At 39.7% G+C, this 25,783-nt stretch overlaps 2 protein-coding genes across 2 annotated transcripts; both read left to right on the forward strand.

The window, feature by feature from the left end:
• The first annotated feature begins 1,905 nt into the window (after positions 1-1,905).
• On the forward strand, positions 1,906-6,204 carry LOC108705051 (chemokine-like receptor 1). The gene is made up of 2 exons (XM_018241820.2): positions 1,906-2,005; positions 4,475-6,204. The coding sequence occupies exon 2, from the start codon at positions 4,490-4,492 to the stop codon at positions 5,582-5,584; it is 1,095 nt and encodes a 364-aa protein (XP_018097309.1). The 5' UTR covers positions 1,906-2,005; positions 4,475-4,489; the 3' UTR covers positions 5,585-6,204.
• Positions 6,205-15,004: 8,800 nt separating this feature from the next.
• On the forward strand, positions 15,005-20,194 carry LOC121396170 (formyl peptide receptor 2-like). Its single transcript, XM_041570733.1, has 3 exons — positions 15,005-15,511; positions 17,507-17,612; positions 19,004-20,194. The coding sequence occupies exon 3, from the start codon at positions 19,035-19,037 to the stop codon at positions 20,085-20,087; it is 1,053 nt and encodes a 350-aa protein (XP_041426667.1). The 5' UTR covers positions 15,005-15,511; positions 17,507-17,612; positions 19,004-19,034; the 3' UTR covers positions 20,088-20,194.
• The last annotated feature ends 5,589 nt before the right edge of the window (positions 20,195-25,783 follow it).

Genomic DNA, 25,783 nt, shown 5'->3' on the forward strand with positions numbered 1-25,783 from the left:
TTTGTGTGACCTTCAAACCAGGTATAATCACATTAACGTGACTGAAGTAAAGAACAACATCATGAATTTTGTAATATTATTCATGGGATGTCTCTTCTGCTCACTGATAGGGTTTCTCCCTGCTCTATGGTTTCCCTGAGAACCTTTTCTCTTGTCTGAACTATTGTTTTCAGTAAATAGTTATTATAATTAAGCAATACATGAGCATTACAGGAACAGTCTTTGTACTGTATCTCTATAGTGAATAGAGTCCTTTCATTACCACCTGCATTACAGACGTTTAGTGTCAGGAGGGGGTTTCCATTAGAATTAAAGGGTTTATAGCATTAAAGACAAAAAAACAAGTGGTATAAGAATAGAATTGAACATAAGAGGCTCTTTGAATCTGTAAAAACATTCTATTCAATTTAGGTTGCACCAGAGGACACACACCTTAGGGCAAGTGGTGAGGATAGGGCTGGACTCATACCCGATCGGGTGAAAAGTTGGACTTGTTGACCAGGTAAAGAAGCACCAAGGGGGCATGTTCTTGAACCTTTAAGTGCTCATGCATGTCTTTTACTGGTCATTGTTCAAATGCTTACACATGAGTGTGTCTCAAAAACAGTTCAGTTTCCACCATCTTCAAGACGAATAGAAGACTATTTGCGCAAAAGGAATCCTAGCTAAAGGCATGAAAATAGTGGTGGAGGCTTTGGAGGCCATTTGTTCAAAAACATTTCTGTTTGCGCAAAGCCAAAGGAAATTTTAAAGATTTATCTCCCTGATACAGGTATTGGATCAGTTATCTGGAAACCCATTATACAGAAAGCTCCAAATTACGGAAAGGCCATCTCCCATAAACTCCATTTCATAGAAATAATCCAAATTTTTAAAAATGATTCCCCTTTTCCCTGTAATAATGAAACAGTAGCTTGTACTTGATCCCAACTAAGATATAATTAATCCTTATTTGGGTGTATTTAATGTTTATATGATTTTCTGGTAGACTTTAGGTATAAAGACCCAAATTACAGAAAACCCCAGGTTCCGAGCATTATGGATAACAGGTCACTTACCTGTATATTCTTTGTGGAGGGCAAATGTTCTACAAGTTGAGGACACCACTTGGCATTGCCTGCTGGTCTACATCATTCAGGCTACTGTACTGGCTCAAATGGATTTATTCACAATTGGGTAACTAACAACTGTATTAAACCACATGGTAGTACCCGCTGGTAATCAGGATCAATGGAGGCTTGATTGGTGACCCTGGACTCCCAACAAGTCTATAGAAATAAATCCTAATTCAGTATATACTGTATATGAAGTATTTTCATTCTTGTGTTGAGCTTGAACTTTAATCCTCTGGCTCATTCTCATTAAGTCAGTTCTGTTCTACACAAAGGAAAAATTGTTCAAAATAAATGTTGGATTCACTATATTGTTTGGAAAGCTTCAGCGCTGGGGATTTGTAGAAGGAGGGCCAGAGAATTGCACTGATCGCATGCCAGGGTCTATCCTAAGGAGATTGGAATCTAGCAAATATATTTATTCAAATGATTCCTTCTCCGTCTGTTGGCATTGCCATATTGCTTGCCCCATCTCCAAAAGGACTTCTTGTGGCCGAAAACAATGTATATTTTTGTGTAAAACAGTATAATTAGGCATTGGATCTGTTATCCAGAATGCTTGAGACCTTGGGTTCTCCTGTTCTGAAGGACATTTTTGTAAGAGTTATTTCTTGGCTGTAAGAAAGCAGTAAAAAAATAAAAAAAAGTACTGACCTATAATTTGAAAATGGACTAGGTCAGTCGTTTATATAACTATAATTGATGAAGGGCTGCTAAATCGTCATTTCACGACTGTGGTTTCTGCCTCTAATACTTCCTTAAATGCTGCGAGTGTCTTTGGCTTACATCACGGCTGAGTAATGATATAAAGCAGCAAAGCTCAGAGAGAGCCAAGCCACAGACATAGAAAGGGAAGCAGAGGAACCAGTCAATCTGCCAGGATAATTAATCACGTAAGTGTCATATTTGCTCACACGCTCACATGCTCACACATAAGGTACATGCACAGTGAGGGGCAGAAAACACACAGGCACCCACTCACCTACTGTACCTACACTCACTCACTGATAGAACTCACACACACACACATTCTGGGACTCACAAACCTACACTCATTTTGCCATTCTGTCTCCACCTGTCTGAATAATACAGGGACTGGGCCCCCATCTGAGGACTTCAGGGAGGAGATATGGAATGTTTTTGACTAAATACTCTATGTTGATATGTCCTTGTATTTTAATATATTGACGTACAATAGTCACTGTACCGTGCCCATTTTAGGACATTTATGCACAATTTCATTGTGTGCCCTTCACCCTCTCCCTGTAATCCCTTTGGTGTCCTCATCCTTCTCCATGTTGCCTTCTTGAATGTGCCACTAATTGCTCTTGTGTGATTTTATTTACTGCTCTGTTCTTCTCCCTGTTTGTTCTGGATTCCTCTCTGCTCCTTCATTCCTCCATTGTCTGTCTAATCTGCCTGCCAAGCTCCTGCAATTTTATCCACCATAATCCTAGGATGGGGTTCAGAAGAGTATTAGTGCAAGGAGAGAAGGGCACTCATTGGGCATGTAGGAGGGCTAAAGGATAAAGGGTAACTCAGCTGCTTCATCCAAATAGATTTGCCAAATATAGTGAAGATGTTGGGGAGCATTTATGGGCAGGCATGGGGTATGCTGGGCTCTTGAAACAACACTGCAGTCAACTACTATGGAACAAGGGGCTGGGTAAGTGTAGTTGGAATGCATCAATGGGATTAACTGATTAGAACCTAATTAATATATTGACAGAACCCTACATGACAAACAATGTGCTGCCTGTCTGGTGCGAAATTGAGGCCCACAGTAGAACATAGAGGTGAATTATTGGTAGAGGCAAGGGAAGATCCAAGAGGTGTAGAGTAATAACCCCATGTGTAATTAAAGGCACTAACTTTGCCCTAGTGCAGTCACCCATTATGACCAATAAGATGTTTGCTTTTAAATGGGTGTCTGGTAAATGCTATCTGCTGATTGGTTGCTATGAGATACTGCACTTGGACATCTTAGTGTGTCTTTATTGCATAACCCATACCTCCCAACAATAAAAAGAGGGACAAAAACGTTGCCATGCCCAGTGCGGCAATTTTTTTGACTGCACCCATTTTTGTGGCCACACCCCTAATTACCATGTTCATTTTACATAATTTGGCAGGTTATGAAAGTTTGAACATATTTCTGTGTTTTTTTCAGTTATTACAGTTTTGCTAATGACGGTAAATTGCCCTTTAAGCTGTGAGGCTAACTTTCCCCAAGGCACCTGTTATCTTATATTGTTACAATTACTTATTTGCTTTTCTCAAAATGGTTACAAAAGTATCTTATCTGCAGCTGTGGCTGTTCTGGGCTCTCTGCCAAAAGCCAATTAAGTTAGAAACTTTGTTTCTTTTTCTGCCTGTTCAGTGCAGAGAACAACTGGACTTTCCAGTACAAACGAGGGACTGCGGGTTGAGCTGTCAAAAGAGGGACTGTCCCTCTGAAAACGGGACAGTTGGGAGGTATGCATAACCCCTAGAAGATTTTAAAATGCAATTATGCATGGCTGTATAAAAATGGACTGCACTTGGGTAGGTAGCCATGCATAATAAACTTAAATTGCAGCAAATGGTGAGTTGGAAGCAGCAGAGTATATATAGACCTGTTTGCTATTCTGACATGGAGAAAGGTATTACCCAGCATGCTCTGAATCTCCCACAAACATATTGATATGTCATGCAGAGTTGTTTACTGACCCATCCAGTACAAAGTTACACTTAAAGGGGTAGTAAACCCTGCTGCACTGCTCAACCAAATATTACTCAGTTGTTGCTGGACTACAAATCCCAGAATAATGTAACATAAAGCAGGTTGGGGCATTCTGGGAGCTGTAGTCCAGCAACATCAAGGTCAGCGCGCGGATTTCTTCTCATGGCCAGAATCTTCAATCACCTCCTCCTCTCAATCGCTCATGAGCATCTTTTTTTATGTACAGCCGGAGCACAGGACAAGGGTGCATAGTGCCTAGTGCTCCTGACAAGAGCAAACGTCAAGTACCGGGCGGCATGATAAATACACACTGCCACCTAGTGACACTACATAGATTTACTTTAGAAGACAATTCCTTGTAAGGGTCTGCAGATGAAGCCCAGTTGAATGTTGGTAATGTATGAAGGATGCTCCAGCTAGATTGGTTTATGTTATAATAATAACCTGTGGCTGACAGTTGCAAGTGCCATTTTCGAATGATAAACAAAGTTGGGATTAGAGTTGACTACAACTTATTCCCCCTTTCCTGGGCTCTTGAGTTTTATCACATATCGAATATATCTATATGAGTTTAAATAGGGTCACAAAAGAATGTACAACAGCCAATTAAAATTACTGTCCGTTTCTATTTTTTATCTAGACTATTGGTGTCAAAATGGAGAGCTACAACGTTACACATGCGACATCCATTTTTTGGGACACAACTAATGACACAGCCTATAAAGATTACGACTATTTTCAGGAAGATCCACAAACCCTTCTCATTAAAAAAATTTTGCACATCTCCTCTATGGTGCTATATTCCGTGGCTTTCTTACTTGGGACAACTGGGAACGGGCTTGTCATCTGGATTGCAGGCTTCAAGATGAAGAAGACGGTCAACATCATATGGTTCGTTAATCTGGCCATTGCTGATTTCATCTTCACGCTTTTCCTTCCGCTCAGCGTTGTCTACATTGCCCTTGACTTCCACTGGCCCTTTGGCACGTTTATGTGCAAGTTAAACAGTAGCCTTGCGTTCATCAACCTGTTTGCCAGTGTCTTCTTACTCACCATTATTAGTATTGACCGTTGCATCTCGGTGATGTTTCCAGTCTGGTCCCAGAACCACAGGACACCCCGTCGGGCCTCATTGGTGGCTCTGGCAGTGTGGTTTCTTTCGTTGTGTTTCAGTTTGCCTTATTTTATTGTTAGGGACACATTTGAGGGAGATGGCTACACCAGGTGCTACAATAACTTTGGTTATGATGAGAATAATGAGTTGACTGATCTTGGACTACAAAGGATGAAGGCAACTGTGGTAATGCGATCCCTTTTAGGCTTTTGCATTCCTTTCCCAGTCATTATCTTCTGTTACACGGTGATTGCGCTAAAACTCCATTGGAATCGCATGTCCACATCTTCGAAGCCATTCAAAATTATTGTAGCTGTTCTGATCTCATTCTTTATCTGCTGGTTTCCTTACCACATCTTCTCATTCCTGGAAATGTCTCAGTTCACTAACCCCAATGTCAACTATGGAACAGTGTTGTATATAGGAATACCCATCGCCTCCAGCCTGGCATTTCTCAACAGCTGCGTTAACCCTTTCCTGTATGTCTTCATGGGCAGAGACTTCAAGAATACGTTTATGACATCTATACAGTCTGTTTTCGAGAAGGCCTTCAGCGAGGACTCCGTCTATATAGACGCCAGACATACAAAGTCAACAAAGTCAACAAAGTCAACATCTGAATCGAATATGGTCTGACATCAAAAAGGATGATTAAAAGTATTATAAAGCAGTTATACAGAGCTTCCATTTATAATGACAGTACTGTTAATACTATCCTATTGTTACCAGATCCTTAAAAGAGATACACCACCATTTTTTAGGTCTATATAACTTTTTGACCTTTTCTTTAATCTAACAAGGCCTCTCCATCTTGCATTTGATATCATTCCCATATCATCATTCCCATACTGAAACCCAAGATGTTTGATGGTATTATAAAGCAAGACTAAGCAACTGTTGCTAGACAAGCACTATATAAAAAGTCTGAATTACAATGTCGAAGGCATTTCCATTTTAAATGAACGGCTGCAGGTCTCTGTGATCCCTTTCTGAGCAGAGACCTTTTAGGTGCTTTTTTGTCCCTTAGGATAGGGACAGCTTCATAGACACAGGCACTGGGTATATAGGGCCCTGCACCCACCAGTCCCACCCTGGGCAGAAATCCGCCCCATGTGTCCTTACCATTAGTTCTCGCAGTTCTGTCTGAGGTATTTCCCCTAAAGTATCAGCAGTTTGTATATAGGTGTGGGACCTGTTATACAGAATGCTCAGGACCTGGGGTTTTCCTGATAAGGGATCTTTCTTTAATTTGTATCTTCACACCTTAAGTCTACTAGAAAATCATGTAAACATGAAATAAAGCCAATAGGCTGGTTTTGCTTCCAATAAGGATTAATTATATCTTAGTTGGGATCAAGTACAAGCTACTGTTTTATTATTACACAGAAAAAGGAAATCATTAAAAAAAATGGATTATTTGGATAAAATGGAGTCTATGGAAGATGGCTAATTAACGGATTAAATAACGGATTTCCGGATAATGGTTCTCATACCTGTACTATAAATTAATTATCAGCTAATTACAAATTAGAAAATAAATCTGGCTGAGATGGCCCTTTTATATAAGCACAGTTGTTTTATTTTTTCTGTTGGCATGGGGATCTTCTAAAAAGTGAGTAACCAGCTATTAAATGGAACTAAACACCTTTCTAGATAATTCTAAAAAGTAACAAATATTAACAACCAATACATTTGATTATTTTAAGAAAGATTTTACTAGAACCCTGGCAAAATACATAAGGACAGAGCGAACTCCCTGGGACCCCCTGTGATATCTGGGTGTAGTTCTCTAATTTCTAATTCACAGTGTCCAATCAATTTATTTCTGAACACATATGTTAAAAGCGTTGCTAGCCTTTGAATTAACTTTTAGTATGATGTAGAGAGGGATATTCTGAGACAATTTGCAATTGGTTTTCATTTTTTATTATTTGTGGGTTTTGAGTTATTTCACTTTTTATTCAGCAGCTCTCTAGTTTGAAATTTTAGCAATCTAGTTGCTAGGGTCTAAATTCCCCTAGCAACCATGCACTGGTGTGAATAGGAGACTGGAATATGAATAGGAGAGGCCTGAATAGAAAGATGAGTAATAAAAAGGAGCAATAATAATACAGTTGTAGCCTTACAGAGTTTTTTTTTTTTAGATTGGGTTAGTGATCCCATTTGAAAGCTGAAAAGAGTCAAAAGTAGAAGGCAAACAATGTAAAAACTATTAAAAAGATAAATCCAATTGAAAAGTTGCTTAGAATTAGCCATTCTATAAAATAAAATGAACATAAAATTGATCCACCCCTTTAAACACTAAATTAAACCAATAGGCTGGATCATGTAAAAAGTATTAATTCATTTTTACAGAGAAAAAGGAAATCATTTTTAAAATTACAATTATTAACTTAAACTAATGTAACACTATTTTGGGCTATTTAGACCAAACAGGGTAAATGTCCAGCTAGTGATTAGAGCATGGGTTACATGTGCCTCTAACACTTAAGGCCTTTGCTATGGTGTAGGGCAACTACAACTCCCACAGGCTACTGTGCAAGAAAAAGGTAAAAGAATGGACCCCAGGAGGTTCTTGCAGTAAAACAGATTTTGCCCGGCACTGCAATGACCCACATACAATGAGGCTCATGCAGAATAGAAATCAGCAGACTAGGATAGTTTGATGAGACAGCTGACCTCCAGGCAGATATACCACAAAACTGGTCTGGATCTCACCCAGTGGAGGGGTCAGGGAGGAAAACCTAAAGCCTGACACTTTATCCACTTTGGTCCCTTCACTGTAGGAAAATCTTACAGCCTGGGAAGCTACTCCTCTTTCTCTCTTCCCTCACTATCTGACTCTGCTAGAGAGTCTATAACAGATAGTAATCCTGTCACTAACTAGCCTCGTTCACGGGATCCCTGCTCCCCGACTTAAACACCAAAGGTTCAGGTCCCTCTAGGGCAAACTGGCTTTACTGGGCCTTGGTGTACCCAGGCTCAATGGAGACATCCGGATGGGTCAGACACCAGGAGCCAAAGCGGAAGATCCACCCCTTTCCAAGCACTATATTAAAGTGTGACAGGAAATGGTCATAAAGCCTCTTGTTCAATAACTGTAATATGTAAATGATATACTAGATACATGGGCTTTTGCCCAGCAACTATGGAAATGAGGAAGTATAGAGATTCAAAGTCATAAAAACATTAGAAAACCTATGGGTCCCTACACTAAAGTCTAATGGAGATGGTGTTCCTGTAATTCAGAACGTTCTGGCTAACAGGTTTCTGGATGATGCGCTGTATACTTGTGTAGCACCCTCTTGGCGACCCCCTGGTGTCAAGGTTGTACCATCTTACCAACTTGGGTCCTTAGTCCCCTTTGCAAGGTGAAAGGGTAATGGGAATTCTTCTCATGGCAGTGCCTACACCTAATGGGATCCGGGAATACACCTGCGGGTGGCCCAATTAGGAAAAACATTCAACACACACTTTGCTTTATAACAATATCAACTTTATACAAAGAAAGTGCAGATAAAAGGGTCAGTAAAACTGTAAAAGGTACAAATATGCATTCAATAGCATGACTCACTACCCTGGTGAACCTGTGCCAGTCCTATCCTGGTAATTCCCTACAAGTCCTGCACTACTCCTTTGGTGACAAAGAGTCTCTGTCCCTTTTCCCAACAAGAGCACAAATGGTCCCAGGTAGCGCTATAGCCCAAATACCTTTTCCTCCAGACTAGGTACTTGCTCCCAAATATCAGGCACACAAAAGCATGTGTCACATTAGGTAACACAACAGATCCTCTTCCTCTACCCTTCCCAGTCAGACTCACCCCCGGGCTCACACAGAGCTCCTAGCCCTGTCTATAGCGCGAGCACACACAATCCAGTTTGAAAAATCTGGAGCTTCAGACCCTCCTGGTCTAGTTCCCAGGAATGGGGCTGCCATCCCTGCCTCAGTGGCCTCCTGCCTCTACATATTGCTGGCTCGAATCACTATCTGCAATGTGTAGTAGTATTCAGCAGTAAGATAGCAGAAATCTGTAATGCCTGTCTGAGCATATGGCATCTCCTTTTATACCAAAGTGGTGCAGCAGCGACACCTAGTGACATCCTCAAGTATCTGCCATGCTGCACCAGCACAAGGGCTCTAGCCTCTGCCCAGCCCCTCGAACCCTGTAGCTAAAGTCCAAACAGGGATTTCCACACCATGTGGATCAGACCGAAGGGTAATTAACCCTATGGGTCCCTACACCTGTATGGAAATAAATTGCCCTATTATACTTTTGGTTGGTTGGATGATGGATAAAGCCCCTTAGATTGCAAAACATTCCCACTCTGGACTCACTTGTGCCTGTACTTACTGCCTCCTCTAAATCAACAAAATGATTCCATTCAAAATTTTAAAGGGACACTAAACCCAACTATAAAACTGTCCCACTGCGCCCCCTAGTTCTCTATAGAAGTTGAAAAAAAAAACAATTACACAGGGAAACCAATTCACTGATGAGATTTTAACTGGTCATAAACTTCATTACAGATGCAAGAGAATCAGCCAATGAGAATTCTGAGCACTGTGTCATCCATCTTCCAATCCCAGCACTATGTCATCAATCTTGCTCTTATGTTACAGATTTATTCGGATTAACTGGGATTCTCATTGGAGGATTATTTTGCATATTAATGCTGCCCTGGGCCCTGGAGACCTGAGGAAATTTTTTTTTGTGCAATATCGCTTTAAGAATACAACCCTGATGTTGCTGGACTACAGCTCCCAGCATGCCTTAATCTTGATAGTATGTTAAAGTATGCTGGGATTTGTAGTCCAGCAACAACTGAGTAAAGTGTGGTTGAGCAGTGCAGGGCAGCAGGGTTTAGGGTTTAGTGCTGCAATCAAGATATTGCATAGTGGATTGGTGAGGGACAGCCCCATTCCAGCATTACTAACACAAGAAATGAGTTAATTGGTTCATACAACAGAAGTTAGTGGTGGGCACTTACCCAGGTCCAGAACTAGGGGTAGACAGAAGAGGCAGCCGCCTACTGCACAATAATAGGGTGGTGCTGAGCAGCTACCTCTACATTTGTCTTTTGCCTACGCCTAATCCATGTTCGCACCCCTCAGTCTTACTTCCCTTCTTCCTGTCACCCTCCCCTCTGTCACTCTCCCCTCCCTCCCACCCCTCTGTTGCTCTCCCCTCCCTCCCACCCCTCTGTTGCTCTCCCCTCCCTCCTTTCAACCTCCCCTCCATCACTCTTCCCTCTCTCCTGTCACCCTCCCCTCTGTCGCTCTCCCCTTCCTCCCCTCCGTCGCTCTCCCCTTCCTCCCCTCCATCTCTCTCCCCTCCCTCCAGTCACTCTCCCCTCCGTTGCTCTCCCCTTCGCCGCACTCAAGTGCGCATACGCGGGGGTGGGATCAGTGGCTGGCCAGGTTGTCTAGGGCACCCAGCCGGCCTGGCCCGGCCCTGCACTTACCCATTGCTTTCAGGGCAATCTGACTTACTTAGAGCTGGAGGAAATCAGCGAGTGAATAAAGGGAACATGTGCCCTGCTGCACCCTGTTTTTATTTAAGTCAAACTTATTACCTTCTGTCCCACATAGTTTAGAGAATAGAGCAGGAATAAAAGTGCTCACACAGGGTCTGTAATTACAGGCTGCCCTTGGAGGATTGATGACTTGTGAGGCCCTAGGCTACAGCCACACAGGACCCCCTTCTAGGCTACTGCTGGGTGTGTATACATGCAAAGCCAGGGATTACCTGCACCCAAGCTGCAATGGGTCCGGCACACTCCAATGACCTCACTGAATCTGCACTTATCTTGGCCTGTCTTCTCCTCCCAGCGACCCAACTGGACCCAGCAACGCAAATAAAAATAAATGTTAAAAGAAAAGTAAATAGAAAAAATAATTTCAAAAAAGCTAAATGGGCACTTAGGCTTTAGCCTGGGAGGGTGTGTAGGGCACATATCTAAGTTAAAGTGCAAGACAAATCTGCAAAGTGATTGTCCGTATATTTTGCACCAAACTCTTGTGCCAGCAGCCTCGAAATGTATTGCTCACCTTTGGCCAAACTCTTGAAATGATGCAGGAAGTCTGAGAAATAAACTTCTGCAATGTGGGGTCAAAAAATGAAAATTTGAGTCAGAAGAAAAATCAGAACATTAGACACTGCAACATATATAGGTCAATCAATGTGCCTTAATCATATACATGTAAGGATGGGAAATAGTTAAGGAATTGTTGACCCTAATTTCAACCTATAGTATGACGTAGAGCTTGATATTCTGAGACTATTTCTAATACAGTAGGTCTTTTATTTTCTGTTATTTTTGAATGAGTTAATTTTTTGTTCAGCACCTCTCCGGTTTGGAATTTTAGAAATCTGGTTGCTAGCGTCCAACAACAAGTAACAAATGATCAACTGGAATATGAATAAGAGAAGGACAGAATTAGACAGAATCAAAAGATAATTCATTAAAAGTAGCAGTGACAATAAAATTGTAACCTAACCTTTTGAAAGATGAAAAGAGTCAGAAGAAAAAGGCTAATAATCGAAAAACTTAATTTAGATGCATGATGCATGGCTGCACATAAATCAGTTCAGTCTGCAGCATGCATCTATATGAATTGCTATTTAGCCATGCAGAATGTGGATTCCATATGTGTTCGGTTTTAAACGGGTGAGATTAATGATGGGCAAATTTATTCGGCAGGCGTGAATTCCCGCGATTTGCAAAACTGCTGCGAAGAATTCCCTGGCGTCCAAAAAAATGTGCCAAAAAATTGTGTCAAAAACAAGACGACAGCGACGTTTTAGAAACTTTTCGCCGTTTCGAAAATTTCACGGGAAATTCACAAATTTTGCGGCTAAGCGAAACAGGACAAATTCCCCCATGACTAGGTGAGATGGCAACCCTAGACTCAGGCCCAGTCCCACCCTGCTGTGACTCCATATAAAAACATAAATCAGTCAGATACTGATTTTTTTTAGCTCTGGAAATCCTAAGATTATCCTATTCTTTAAAACATGAGCACATCCATGAAAATGACAGTTATTGCTCACAGCAGATCTCTAAGGCTGAACAAACAAAAACGAGGTTGCAGGAGTGGAATATCCACATGAGACCAGTAGGGGGCAGGGAAGCCCAGCAAACGGAATCCTTGGTGATCTTAAAGTATTTAATTAAACAATTCTCCTGCAGAATGATATACATTAACAAATAATTTATACTTCTTATGTAAGTTGAACATATAATATAATAGGGAGTTATGTGAAAATGCCCCTCACAGTAATTAGCTAAAATGGAGCTTCTGAATACACTACATATACATTATATGACACTGGAATCAGACACGGGGATAAGGGACAGACTTGTTCTGTGCTGGGAAACTGGGCTTAAAGCTTCCAATTCCAATTACAGGAGCAAAGAACAGAGACTCAGATTGATACAGATCAGCTGGGATTCTCATTGGAGGATTTTTTTGCATTTTAATGCAGTCGCTGGATCTGGACATATGGGGAAAAGTTTTATTGTGCAATATTGCTTTAAGAATACAACCCTGATGTTGCTGGACTACAGCTCCCAGCATGCCTCAACCTTCATCATATGTTACATTATTCTGGGATTTGTAGTCCAGTAACAACTGAGTAAAGTTTGGTTGAGCAGTGCAGCAGGGTTTAGTACCCCTGTAAGGTAAGTACTATTAGGGGGTTATTTATCAAAGTCTGAATTTATTTCAATATTTACTGCTACAAACTCCGATCAAATCCGCTCGGGTTGTGTTACGCTTATTTATTATTATATTTTTCTGAAAATTTGCTTTGCAGGAAAAAAAATCAGATCTTCTGAATTTTTCCATCTGATTTTTAATTTTTTTTTCGGAATTTTCCCCCTGAAAACTCCGGGGTATTGCACGAAACCCAGCACACATCAAAAAATCATTGGGACTTCTCCCATTGACTTATATACAACCTCAACAGGTCTGAGATGACGGATTTTAAGATTCAGACTTTTCCATCCTCGGGGTTTAATAAATTCTGAAAAATTCGTGATTTTATAAAAAAAAAATCACAAACTTTTCATGATTTTTGCATTCGGAGTAGTGTCTGCTAGTGGTGGGTGCATCTCTACACATTTAGCAACAACAACTTCCATCTTCATAGAATTCTATACAGTAGAACCCCCAATATTTTAAGCGCAACAATTTTTCTCCTTACAAATGCATTAAAGTTAATGGGCATATTTTCTTATGATGGACTTTTTGTCATAATGCATTAAAGGGATACTGTCATGGGAATTTTTTTCCAAAATGTATCAGTTAATAGGGCTGCTCCAGCAGAATTCTATATTGAAATCCATTTCTCAAAAGAGCAAACAGATGTTTTATATTTAATTTTGAAATATGACATGAGGCTAGACATATTGTCAGTTTCCCAGCTGCCTCGAGTTATGTGACTTGTGCTCTGATAAACTTCAGTCACTCTTTACTGCTGTACTGCAAGTTGGAGTGATATCATCCCCCTCTCTTCCCCCCCCCAGCAGCCTAACAGCAGAACAATGGGAAGGTAACCAGATAGCAGCTCCCTAACACAAGATAACAGTTCCCTGGTGGATCTAAGAACAGCACTCAATAGTAAAATCCAGGTCCCACTGCGACACATTCAGTTACATTTAATAGGAGAAACAAAAGCCTGGCAGAAAGCAGTTCCATCCTAAAATGCTGGCTCTTTCTGAAATCACAATTGCAAAATAACCTGAAATGCATCTACACACCAATATTACAACTAAAAAAAATATACTTGCTGGTTCAGGAATTACATTTTATATTGTAGATTATTTGCAATGTAAATGTCACGTTCGGGACCCTATATCCAGAACCCAAGCTAAGCTCCCTGGTCTCGGCTCTCACTTCTGCCTCTAACCGCCACCGTTCAGAAATAATCTGCCACTATCTTTCACTCCTAGAGCAACTATTACACAAACTTATATCACTATATTAGCTTTCCCTAGCCAAGGTCAGTAACTGCTCAGACCCTCTCCTGTTCCCACCTCCCCCCAAGGTGGGATCCAGAAAGAGAGATCCCTGAGCACATGTGTACTCTCCCTTTTAAACACCACCTACTGGGCAAAACCTTGAACTACAATGAACCCATGAAAAGGAACATAGCTGCCTGGGTGCTTCAATAGACCACTTGGGAGTCAAAATTCAGTGGAAAGTGCCTGAATAAAACTTTACCTAAACCTCAGGGTCTCTACATACTCTTTAGAGTCTTACTGGGATACCACTACAGTGTTGTCCATCCCTATCATTTCTGCTACTCTGTTTTCTGCATTTTAACAATAATGCCATGGCTGTACCCCCAAATTGTGGAGGTATTTTACAGGTAAGGGGGTGTTTAGATTGAAAAACTGCAAGGTGTACACTTAGAGTGCAGCCCCAAACTTTATTTTTTCTCAATTTCACTTTTGACTTAAAAATATGGTTGAGTTCTATGGTGATCGGTATGGCACCAGCTACATTTAGAGCAAAAACTTCGGCACAGCTAAAACCTAGAGGTTTCTAATAATACCCAACTTATGAGCAGATTTTGCTGCCATCATTAGATATGCCACTTTATCATAGAGATGCACTCATCTGTTTTGTTGTGATGTAAAATTGTATAATTGCAAAATTCTATTTTATTAAGAAAAGTGGGTTACAAATAATTTTTAGTATTGCTGGATTCAGCAGAATAAGGGCTTTTACAAACGTTTTTGTCAGTAAATACAATATTTCTTGAAAAAAATAAAAATATTTTTGTTCATTTTACTTTTTTTTTTTTTACATATTTCACTCAAAATTGTTGTTACAACTCTAGTATAGGTATGGGATCCATTATCCAGAAACCCATTACCCAGAAAGTTATGAATTACAGAAAGGCTCTCTGTACAAGGTTTTGTTGAACAATGTTTTTGTTGAACAATGTTCAGTCTCAATTAATTCCAGAACAAAATTATAGATAACTTGCTTTATTTCATGTTGGTTTTCTCATCAAAAAACATAGATAAATGTGCAAACTATCTAAAAACTGCTGCTGGCAGAGAAAAGGTTAAAGAATTGACGGCTTCATTTACCTAATTGGAAACATTAAGCCCAGTTTTTCAGCACTGGATGCGTCTGTCCTTTATCCCCATGTCTGATTCCGGTTTAATGAAATGATCCCAAAACGGTACAATTATCTCTATAAGACTGGGAGTTGCTACATGCCTGTCTGGGTGTGCTCCTTGTCTTGATTGACAGATGTTCATCTTATCTATGATGTTACGTGATTGGAGCTTTTGTACCGGCACCTGTTATTGGTGGAACTTAACCGCAATCATGGTTGATGTATTGTCCTTGAAATATCTTGTGCTGAGTAGAAGTGATTGGCTTATGATCAAGTGTTGGGTACAGGAAACACGTACGGCTGCCTTCTTCGTACAAACGTAAAAAAACAACTTGTTTTTTACACATCTGATTTGGAAGACTGTTCCTCACATGTATTGGATCCGCTCCCCAAGCTGTAGGTGCACCTGGACCTCTTCTTCTCTGTGGTAAGTTAACTGAATTACTTCTGGACCCCCCTTTGTGATTTCTTTAAAAAGTAAGTTTCTTGCTTAACACTTGCTTTAATGAATTTATCAGATTTGTTCCTCTTTTTCTTTCCTGTAGAGCAGAGAGTTCAGTTAATGTTTATAACAACGGGAAAAAGTCCCTTAACTGCAGTCACAGTCATGCAGTCATCATCATTCATCATCATCATTTATTTATATAGCGCTGTCAAGATACACAGTGCTTTATGCAGTCATTTAAAATTATATACTTTTCCTCTTTGGGTCTTCCTGCAGCCTACAGGCTCTCAGCCGGTGACCAGAAACCAACATCGCTGACCTACCATGACTGGTAGATAGGGCACCTGCCACAAATAGACAGCTCAGCAGCAGAGCTCGTCCGGCACATTGAATAAGTCAAACAAAGTCACCAGTTAGGACATTGTTGACTTATTTTTTAACTTTTTTTAACCTGCCTATCTCCCAGTTGATCCAGAGGAAGGCAAAAAACCCCATCTGAATCCTCTCCAATTTGCCTCAGAGGGGTAAAAAATTCCTTCCTGACTCCAAAATGGCAATGGGACCAGTCCCTGGATCAACTTGTACTATGAGCTATCTTCCATATCCCTGTATTCCCTCACTTGCTAAACACCATCCAACCCCTTCTTATACCTATCTAATGTATCAGCCTGTACCACTGATTCAGGGAGACAATTCCACATCTTCACAGCTCTTACTGTAACAAACCCCTTCATTCTGTCTTCATGCAGCAGTTGGGTGTCAGATAGTCATTGACAGATCCAATATATCTTATAGGGGGGGCTCCTTTCCTAGCAGATGTATTAGAGCTCACTCAATTAACAGATTCCTGTTCAAACACAATCTAACAAAATAACTGCCTTTTGCACAAATCCTGCATGTAGAGAGACATGATGTCTGATGATTTTAATAGACTGAGCTCTAATACATCTGCTAGGAAAGGAGCCCGCCTATAAGATATATTGGATCTAACTGTCAATAAATATCTGACACCCATTTTATATTGGGTTTACCTTGATCTTATGGTTATAAATAGTGATGGGCGAATTTGTCGAGTTTCGATTTCCCACGAAATTTGCGAATTCCCACGAAAATTTGCGAATTTCCCACGAAAATTTGCGAATTTCCCACAAAATTTACTAAATGTACGAAAAACTCACAAAACGCAAATTTTGGAGCCGAACTCAACTTGGGCGCTGGAGACATTTGATGCGCAGTAAAGTCAATGGGCGTCCATTTATTCGTCTTAATTGTCGGTGACGTCGGAACCGTCGCCGGCGTTCAAAAAAATTTTCATGCCGAATTCGCGAATGTATTCACTGGCGGCGAAACGCGGAAATTCAATGCAAATTTGCCTCTGGTGAATACATTTGCCCATCACTAGTTATAAACTTGCAACTAAAAAAAACTTGTTTTGGAAGATATGACCAGAATGAGTTACTGGTTAGTGATGGTGCCACTATGTACATTCATCAATATGATCATCAACCAATCAGAAATCAGATGATGTCCCACTTGGTGGGAAATGTACTAGTCAGCCCTCTGCACCACGTTTAAAGGAGAACTAAACCCTAAAAATGAATATGGCTAAAAATGCCATGTTTTATCTATTTTTATGGCAGGCACTCAAGTAAAGGCAATCTTCCAACAAGTTGCAGGAATCAAGTAGAAAAGATTTATTGTGTCCTCCGCCTTACGAGTTTCATTTTACAAACACTTAATCATAGGCTTATAGCCTATGACATGTTTTTTCTTTTTTGCAATATTGCTTTAAGAATACAACCCTGATGTTGCTGGACTACAGCTCCCAGAACCTTGAGATTTGTAGTCCAGCAACAACTGAGTCGATAATGATGATGCAAAGAGCATTACTAAAGGTATTCCCTGGAGAGGAAGTATTTGTGGGCAAACAGAAAAGTGTTTTCAAAATTTTTTTTTAATTTCATCCTATTTCTGCAGCTCTTAAATCCTCCTAGGAGTAAAACTTGACATCACTATAGGTTGTTGATGAAAAGAAGCAGCACCCACAGCCCAACTACATACGTGTTTGCTTGGATAAGAAGAGGTAAGTGAGAAATCTGATTGCACATTGATGGTCTTGCACACACACACATAGACACACACAGGCGCAGGGGCTGTGTTGTCACATAATTATAATTAAAAAACTTCAGTGTTTTGCTTCAGCCAAATTAATAGCTATAATCTTATTATAAGGGTTGTGTATCTAAAGTATGTATAGAAGGAGATCTGGTCAACGTGGTATCCCAAGAAAAGATGTCTCCCAACCCCCAAGTGTCTTCCAGATAAGTTTCCCCATTTACCACCAAGCCCATCTATTCAATGGTGGAGTTTTCCCTTTACTAAGGGTTCTTGACAAAGAAAAGCATTAGTGCGGGTGGATTAACATGCAACACCAATGCATTTGTCAGGAGACATTTCCCTAAGGTAATACAACTAATTATAATCATGTGGCAACCTAGAAATAGCAAAATGTGGCTAGTGGACTATAGATTGGATCACCATATTGAGTTTATCTTGAAGTTGTATGGTGACTTGGTTATTGATGAAAATACATTGAAAATCATTAGTATATTATATATATTATATATTAGTTAAAGGAAAACTATACCCCCCAAACAATGTAGGTCTCTATAAAAAGATATTGCATAAAACAGCTCAAATGTAAAACCCTGCTTCATGTAAATAAACCATTTTCATAATAATATACTTTTCTAGTAGTATGTGCCATTGGGTAATCATAAATAGAAAATTGCTATTTTAAAAAATAAGGGCCGCCCCCTGGGATCGTAGGATTCACTGTACTCACAAACATACCAATAAACCATACATGTTAGGTCACATGAGCCAATTAACAGACAGAGTTGTGTCTTTTGCTTCCACACTTCTTCCTGTTACAGTTAGAGCTGCAGTATTTCTGGTCAGGTGATCTCTTCCTGTTACAGTTAGAGCTGCAGTATTTCTGGTCAGGTGATCTCTGAGACGTCACAGAGACCATTACAAAATGGTGGCTCAAGACAAGAGATGTAAAAGGGCAATATTTACTTAAATATATATTCCAGTTTGGTAAGATTCTTTAATATGCCACTTAATATGATATGAACTATCTGTTGCTTAAGTGTTCATTTTGGGGGTATAGTTTTCCTTTAATATCCACTAATCATGCTGACCATTCATTTTTGCTGGAAAGTAACTCTTCAGCCATACATGGGCAGAGATTGACTCCCTGATCAATATCTACTCTGATACTTACTGGGCCAGGCAGAAAATCCTGTATCAGAATGCCCATTAGATGGCTCAATACAAATAATATCAAGTCGTTTGTCTAACTATAGGATTGTGCAATGTATGGCCAACATTTTTCCAACAAGAGACCTACAATACACATTGGCAGGCTGTATGTAATGAAGAAACTGACTGGTATATGTTTTGTCTCAGGGAAACACAAAGCGGTATTGTCAACAAACGAATGAACAACAGCATCATGGATCATGTTACCATGTCTTCAACCATGAATTCTACTTCAGAGATCCATGAGATGTACTCACAATCCAAACTCGAAGAATATATTTTTTATATTACTTCTATGGTAGTCTATCTCGTCGTTTTTTTACTTGGGACAACTGGGAATGGCTTGGTCATCTGGATTGCAGGTTTCAGGATGAAAAAGACGATCAATAGCGTGTGGTTCCTTAATTTGGCCATTGCAGATTTCCTCTTGACATTGTTTTTGTCCCTCATGTTTGTGTGTTTTGTCCTCTATTTCCACTGGCCCTTTGGTACCTTCATGTGCAAATTATACAGTATTTATTATATCAACATGTTTGTCAATGCCTTTCTACTCGCCGCTATCAGTATAGACCGGTGTGTCTCTGTTGTGTACCCTGTCTGGTCTCAGAACCACAGGACACCGCGCTTGGCCTCATTGGTCACTCTGATTATTTGGCTTCTTGCCTTATGTGCTAGTGTACCTTATTTTGTTTTTAGAGACACATATGTAGAACATGATGGTTCTATTACGTGCTACTTTGACTATGGTTACACATATGGTGGTGATTCAGGAAAACTATATGTCAATGCCACAGTGACAACAGAATTGATTCTTGGCTTCTTCATGCCTTTTGCTGTGATTGTCTTTTGTTACACAGTGATTGCCTTTAAACTCAAAAGGAATCACACATTCACATCTACAAAGCCATTCAAAATTATTGCTGCTGTTCTGATATCATTCTTTGTCTGCTCGTTACCCTACCATGTCTTCTCCTTTTCTAATTTTTTTTGGTACACTGATAAAGATACAACTTTTCAAAGAATTCTGGATATTGGATTTCCCATCGCCATATACCTGATGTTACTCTACAGATGTTTCAACCCTTTCATTTATTTCTTTATGGGAAGGGAAGTTAAGGGCATATCCAGGAATTCTATCCAAGTTGCTCTTGAGAATGCTTTCTCTGAGGACTCACCACAAACTTACCTTAAAATCGAAAGCAAGACAACTGTAGAATCCAGTTTGGTCTGAAATCCAAGCTGAAGTTTGCATTTACTACAATAACCCTTTCAGCTTTCCTTAAAGGAACAGTTCAGTGTAAAAATAAAAACTGGGTAAATAGATAGGCTGTGCAAAATAAAACATGTATCTAATATAGTTAGTTAGCCAATAATGTAATGTATAAAGAATGGACTGGATGTGTAACATAATAGCCAGAACACTACTTCCTGCTTTGCAGCTCTCTAACTCTGAGTTAGTCAGTGACTATAAGGAGGGCCACATGGGACATAACTGTTCAGTGAGTTTGCAATTGATCCTCAGCATTCAGCTCAGATTCAAAAGCAACAGTTATGTCCCATGTGCCCCCCTTTAAGTCTCTGATTGGTTACTGCCTGGTAACCAATCAGTGGAAAGCAAGAGAGCTGAAAAGCAGAAAGTAGTTTTCTGTTAGAAATCCAGTCCCTCCATTCTTTATAATTACATATTTGCCTAACTAACTATGTTAGAAACATCGCTTATTTTGCCGGCCTATCTATACGGCCTATCTATTTACCCAGTTTTTGTTTTTATACTGAAAAATTCCTTTAATAAAAAAAAGTACATGCTTACAAGCAGTTACATTTTATATACATTGTCCCCTTTGTGGGCGACTTTATTTCCATTTTGGGGAGGCTCTAATAGGTTATACCTTGAAAGAGTGGAAAGAGGACATACAAACAATATAAACAATCTTACATTTATGGCCATTGATTGAGTTCCTGCCAATAAAAGGGGTGGAGACAGAGATAAACAATTGTGTTGTCGCGAACAAAAATAATGTATTTTTACTTTAAATGCTGTCCGAAAGACTTAAATAGTAAATTTGAGTTGGCATTCTTCCTTTAGATTAATGATTGCTAGTGATGGGCGAATGTATTCGGCAGGCGCGAATTCGCGGCAAATTTGCGCGATTCGCTGCCAGTGAATATATTTGCGAAATGCCTGCGAAAATTCACCCGAAAAAATTCGCCGACGTCAAAAAAATTCCGCCGTTTTGCGAATTTCGAGCGAAATTCGCTGATTTTTCGGCGAAGCGAAACGACGCAAATTCGCCCATCCCTAATGATTGCTTTTTTTTACTATTGATTTGTTTTTGTTTTTTTTATCATAACCGGCTCCTTCATATTTTGGGTTGTGTTAATCTGTGTATTGTAAGAATGTTGTGAAAATTATTCCTTTATTGACTTGTGGTTAAAATGGTTGCAAATTGATTCTGTACATCTCTTATGTTAAAGGGGAACTAAAGTCTAAAATAGAATAATGCTAGCAATGCTGTATTTTGTATACTAAACATAAAAATTAACTTACTGCACCAGAAGCCTAATAAAACATATGATTTCTGCTTTCAAAGTTGGCCACAGGGGGTCACCATCTTGTAACTTTGTTATACATCTTTGCAAGACCAAGACTGTGCACATGCTCATTGTGGTCTGGGCTGCTTAGGGATCATCATAAATTATAAAAACAACACAAGTCAAATAATATCTGCCAGATGCCGATACAGCAAGACTGATTAATAATCAGAATATACAGACTGCACTGGGTCTGTGGAAACAAATCTCTACACGGTCTCTGGCTGCTTTACAGGGAAACAAACAAAGCTGCTCGAGTTCTGGGAAGTAATGTGAGCGGCTCCCCCTACTGTTTGAAAGTATGATTGTTTCCCTGCAGAGCAGCTAGGGACCATCTGAAGTTTCCTATCTCTAGCAGTCAGAACAAGTAAAACGATGGGGAAAATTCACTGCATACAGTCAGGTTTGTTATAAAAATGGTTCACATTTTTTAATTAAAGTATATTGGAGATAGGGTTCTTTTCATTAAAGACAGTAAAGATGGGATTTTATTTTTTTGCCTTTACATCCCCTTTAATAGAGCCCTATAAGAGAGCAGAGGATATAAGGGGGTAGGGGAAATATCCACCTTCCTTTGATATAGGAAAGTCCAGGAGGACAAAACGTGTGGCAATTAGAGTGGGAAACAGTTATTTAAGTGTTTTCTTTTCAACAGCCACAATATTCCTTTTTCCTGTCTTTAAATAAGAAGCTGTTGAAGGAGAGACAACAGGTTACTACACTTTGCTACAACTTCTTTTTCAATAGAAAAAAAAGACCATGTTGTCAACTTCCTGTGATTTTTGACATCACCCCTTGTCAACTGGTAATAGTAAAAGTCCTATCAGTGTCTTTGTTACATGATCTTGTAACAGCAACTTCAAGGAATTCCATATACTGTATCATATGTAAATTCAGGTAAGGTAAGGCTAAAAGAACTAAACAATAAACATTTTAATTTGCTTGTTCAAGTGAACAAAAGTCACATGAACAGTGTCGGACTGGGGTGCCTGGGGCCCACCAGGAAACCTAATTTCAAGGGCCCACCCAATACAAAATAGCGCCCCCAAATAAATGTCAAAATAAACATTTTTATTAAAAAAAAAAAAGAAAAAAAAAGAAACTGGAATGGCAGTAACTATATTAAATTAAAATTGTTTGTTCAACTCCCAAATTTGGAATTTCAGCAGTGATAGAAAAGAGCAGCTTTACCAGGTGGAGTAGTGTAGCAGCAGAGGGGTGGGACCCACTAGGTACAGCGGTGGGAATGCACAATGCAAGCGCAAAAACCAGAGCGCAGGTCACAAAAGCACTGACAGTGTGTGGTCATGAGGGCCCACAAGGACTGGGGCCCACCGGGATTTTTCCCGGTATCCCGGTGGGCCAGTCCGACACTGCACATGACTTTAAGAGTTCAGGTTTGGTTTGGTCAGGCACTTAGATTCAGATACAAAGTTTCCAACTTACTTGGCTTTTGGCAGAGAGCCCAGAATAAGTTGCAGGTGCATTTGGATACTTTTGTAACAATTTAAGCTAAGCAAAGAAACAATTGTAACTATTTAAGATAAGCAGGTCTCTTGGGGACACTGACTTGCAGCTTAAAGGGCAATGCACCTTCATTGGCAAAACTGTAATAACACATAAAAACCACATAAATGTGTTCAGACTTTCATAACCTGCCAAATTTTGTAATGGTAATTAGGGGGTGTGTCCACAAAAATCAGCATGGTTATAACATTTTCGCCACGCTCCGCGTGCAAAATCTTTTTGTCCCTCTTTCTATTTCCAAAATGGTGGGAGATGTGTTAATGCATTTTGTCTGTTTTATACATAAGGAGTATTTCTAATCCATGCCTATTGCTCAGGTTATGATATTGGTCATCATTATTAATAGTTATAACAAACAATAGAAAAACTAAATTGAAAAAAATATATTTAATTTTGAAATCTGAGATGGGGCTAGACATACGTGTATTGTCAGTTTCCCAGGTGCCCCCAGTCATGTGACTTGTGCTCTGATAAACTTCAGTCACTCTTTACTGCTGTACTGCAAGTTGGAGTAATATCGCCCCCTCCCTTCGCTCCCAGCAGCCTAACAAGATATAAGAACAGCGCTCAATAGTAAAATCCAGGTCCCACTGAGACACATTCAGTTACATTGAGTAGGAGAAACAACAGCCTGCCAGAAAGCAGTTCCATCCTAAAGTTCTGGCTTTTTCTGAAAGCACAAGACCAGGCAAAATGACCTGAGATGCATCTACACACCAATATTACAACTAAAAATAATTTTATTGGGATAGGAATGAAATTTTATATTGTAGAGTGAATTATTTGCAGTGTAAACAGTGTTATATAGAAATAAAAACTACACCAGAAAAATATTGAAAGAAACCCTTTAATAGCAGCAGAGCTTGTGGAGTCTGTTTTAGGGGGCACTTCATCGGTGGTACCAAGTTTTCGTAGGGTCATTGCACTTGATGCCACTAGAGATCTGCTATTTGTGTTGGGTCACCAGATTTTCATAACTCACCCACATCTCTACTGAGGTCAATAGCAGAGTGATTGCTGTCACCAGTAGCAACTATATTGTATATATGGGTGGCACAGCTGTAGCGTAGGGAGAATTTGATTGCAGATTTTCTTATTAAACTTGCGCAAACAGTTTGTCAGATGTCTCTACCAGCGGTTCCATAATGTTTAGAACATCAAGGAATTTCCTAATCTGCAGTCAGGCCAACATGTCAAGGGGAAGTTCACCTTAAAATTAACTTTAGGAAGGTGGAGAAAACAAAATTTGAAAACTAATCATAATTTTTTAAAATTACTTTTTGAAAATCTGTTCTGCATCAAAATTGGAGATAGATAATAGATGGCTAGAAATAATCTATACAAAATAAGCACAGGTATGGGACCTGTTATCCAGAATGCTCGGGATCTTTTTGTAATTTGAATCTTCATACCTAAAGTCGATTAGAAAATCATGTAAACATTAAAAAAAACAAATAGACTGGTTTTGTTTTATTATTACAAAGAAAAAGGAAATCATTTTTTTTTTTAAATTTGGATTATTTGATTATAATGGAGTCTGTGGGAGACAACCTTTCCATAATTAGGAGCTTTCTGGATAATGGGGTTCCAGATAATGATCCTATACCTGTGTATCAATAACATTGATCTTCACAATAAATATGGGTCATTTTATAACTGCAAGTACAATTTACAAAGTGCAATTTTAGGCACAGTTTGCCATGTTTTTTTACCCATAATGCAGCATTTCCACAAGAACTTCAGCATAATTGTGGGGGGAGTTGTGCTTGACAAAACTGCATCCAAACAAATGTGAGCATTTTTTGGAATCAGATGCGCCATTTCCAGTGCTTGCGTCAGTTATAGAATGCACGTGATCACTTATGGGGGAATGTCATAATAGTCACAAAGAGCAAAACAATTTGCACAATTAAGAGTAAAAATTTGCATTTCGCAATGTAATACTCTTCCTTAAACTTCTAACTTGCAAACTTTAATTATGCCTTGCCAACTAGTGATGTGAGGGCCGGCCCAATACCCGCAGGACCTGGGTGGGTTCAAGCCGACCTCGCACTACTCTTCATGGGTGGTGGGCGGGTGTGGGTTGAGCTCTTCTCCTGCTCTCCCAGTCCACCACCTTCATATGCCTGCTTTCGACTTCCGGGTTCTTCTTTTATAGACGCTGCGCCTGCTCGCTCTGCCCCTTTTGTGACATCATCATCGGCGGGGGTCTATAAAAGGAACCCGGAAGTCAGGCAAAGGCAGGCGCGGGTGGAGGGAGGGCGGGGAAATCCCTATTACCCACTGGAGCAAACAGAAGGCCTTTTCCAGTAAGAAGTTTTATTACATTCACTGAGCACTAGCGCAAATGACCAAATTCGACAAACTTTCTTCCACTGTCGGAAGAGGTTGCTAAGCAGTTTCTGGGTTCGCTAAAACTATATTAAATTTGAGCAAAAGGGAAATTTGTTTACGCAAAGGCATAACATTCTGTCTTGTGAATATTTTTTTCAGTTAACAAATTTCTTACATTCCCCCATTAATTTACAGGTCTTTTTTTATAGATAAATTATAAATCAATTCAGTATATTGTGAGTCGGTCCCTAAGCTCAAAGAGCATGAGCAGTAAATCAGCAGAAAAGAAGATGGGGAGCTACTGGGGCATCTTTGGAGAACAGATCTTTACTGCTAAATGTACATAATGTACATTTCTATCCTTCTTTTTTAGGTTTTAGTTCTCCTTTAAAAATGTTTAAACTCAGTCTGCATTGATGTTGGGTTTGCTCTTCTACAACATTTTTTCAATTCATGAATGTCTCTTTAAAAAGG

The sequence above is a fragment of the Xenopus laevis genome, chromosome 7S (assembly GCF_017654675.1).
Source record: "Xenopus laevis strain J_2021 chromosome 7S, Xenopus_laevis_v10.1, whole genome shotgun sequence".
Taxonomy (NCBI): Eukaryota; Metazoa; Chordata; class Amphibia; order Anura; family Pipidae; genus Xenopus; species Xenopus laevis.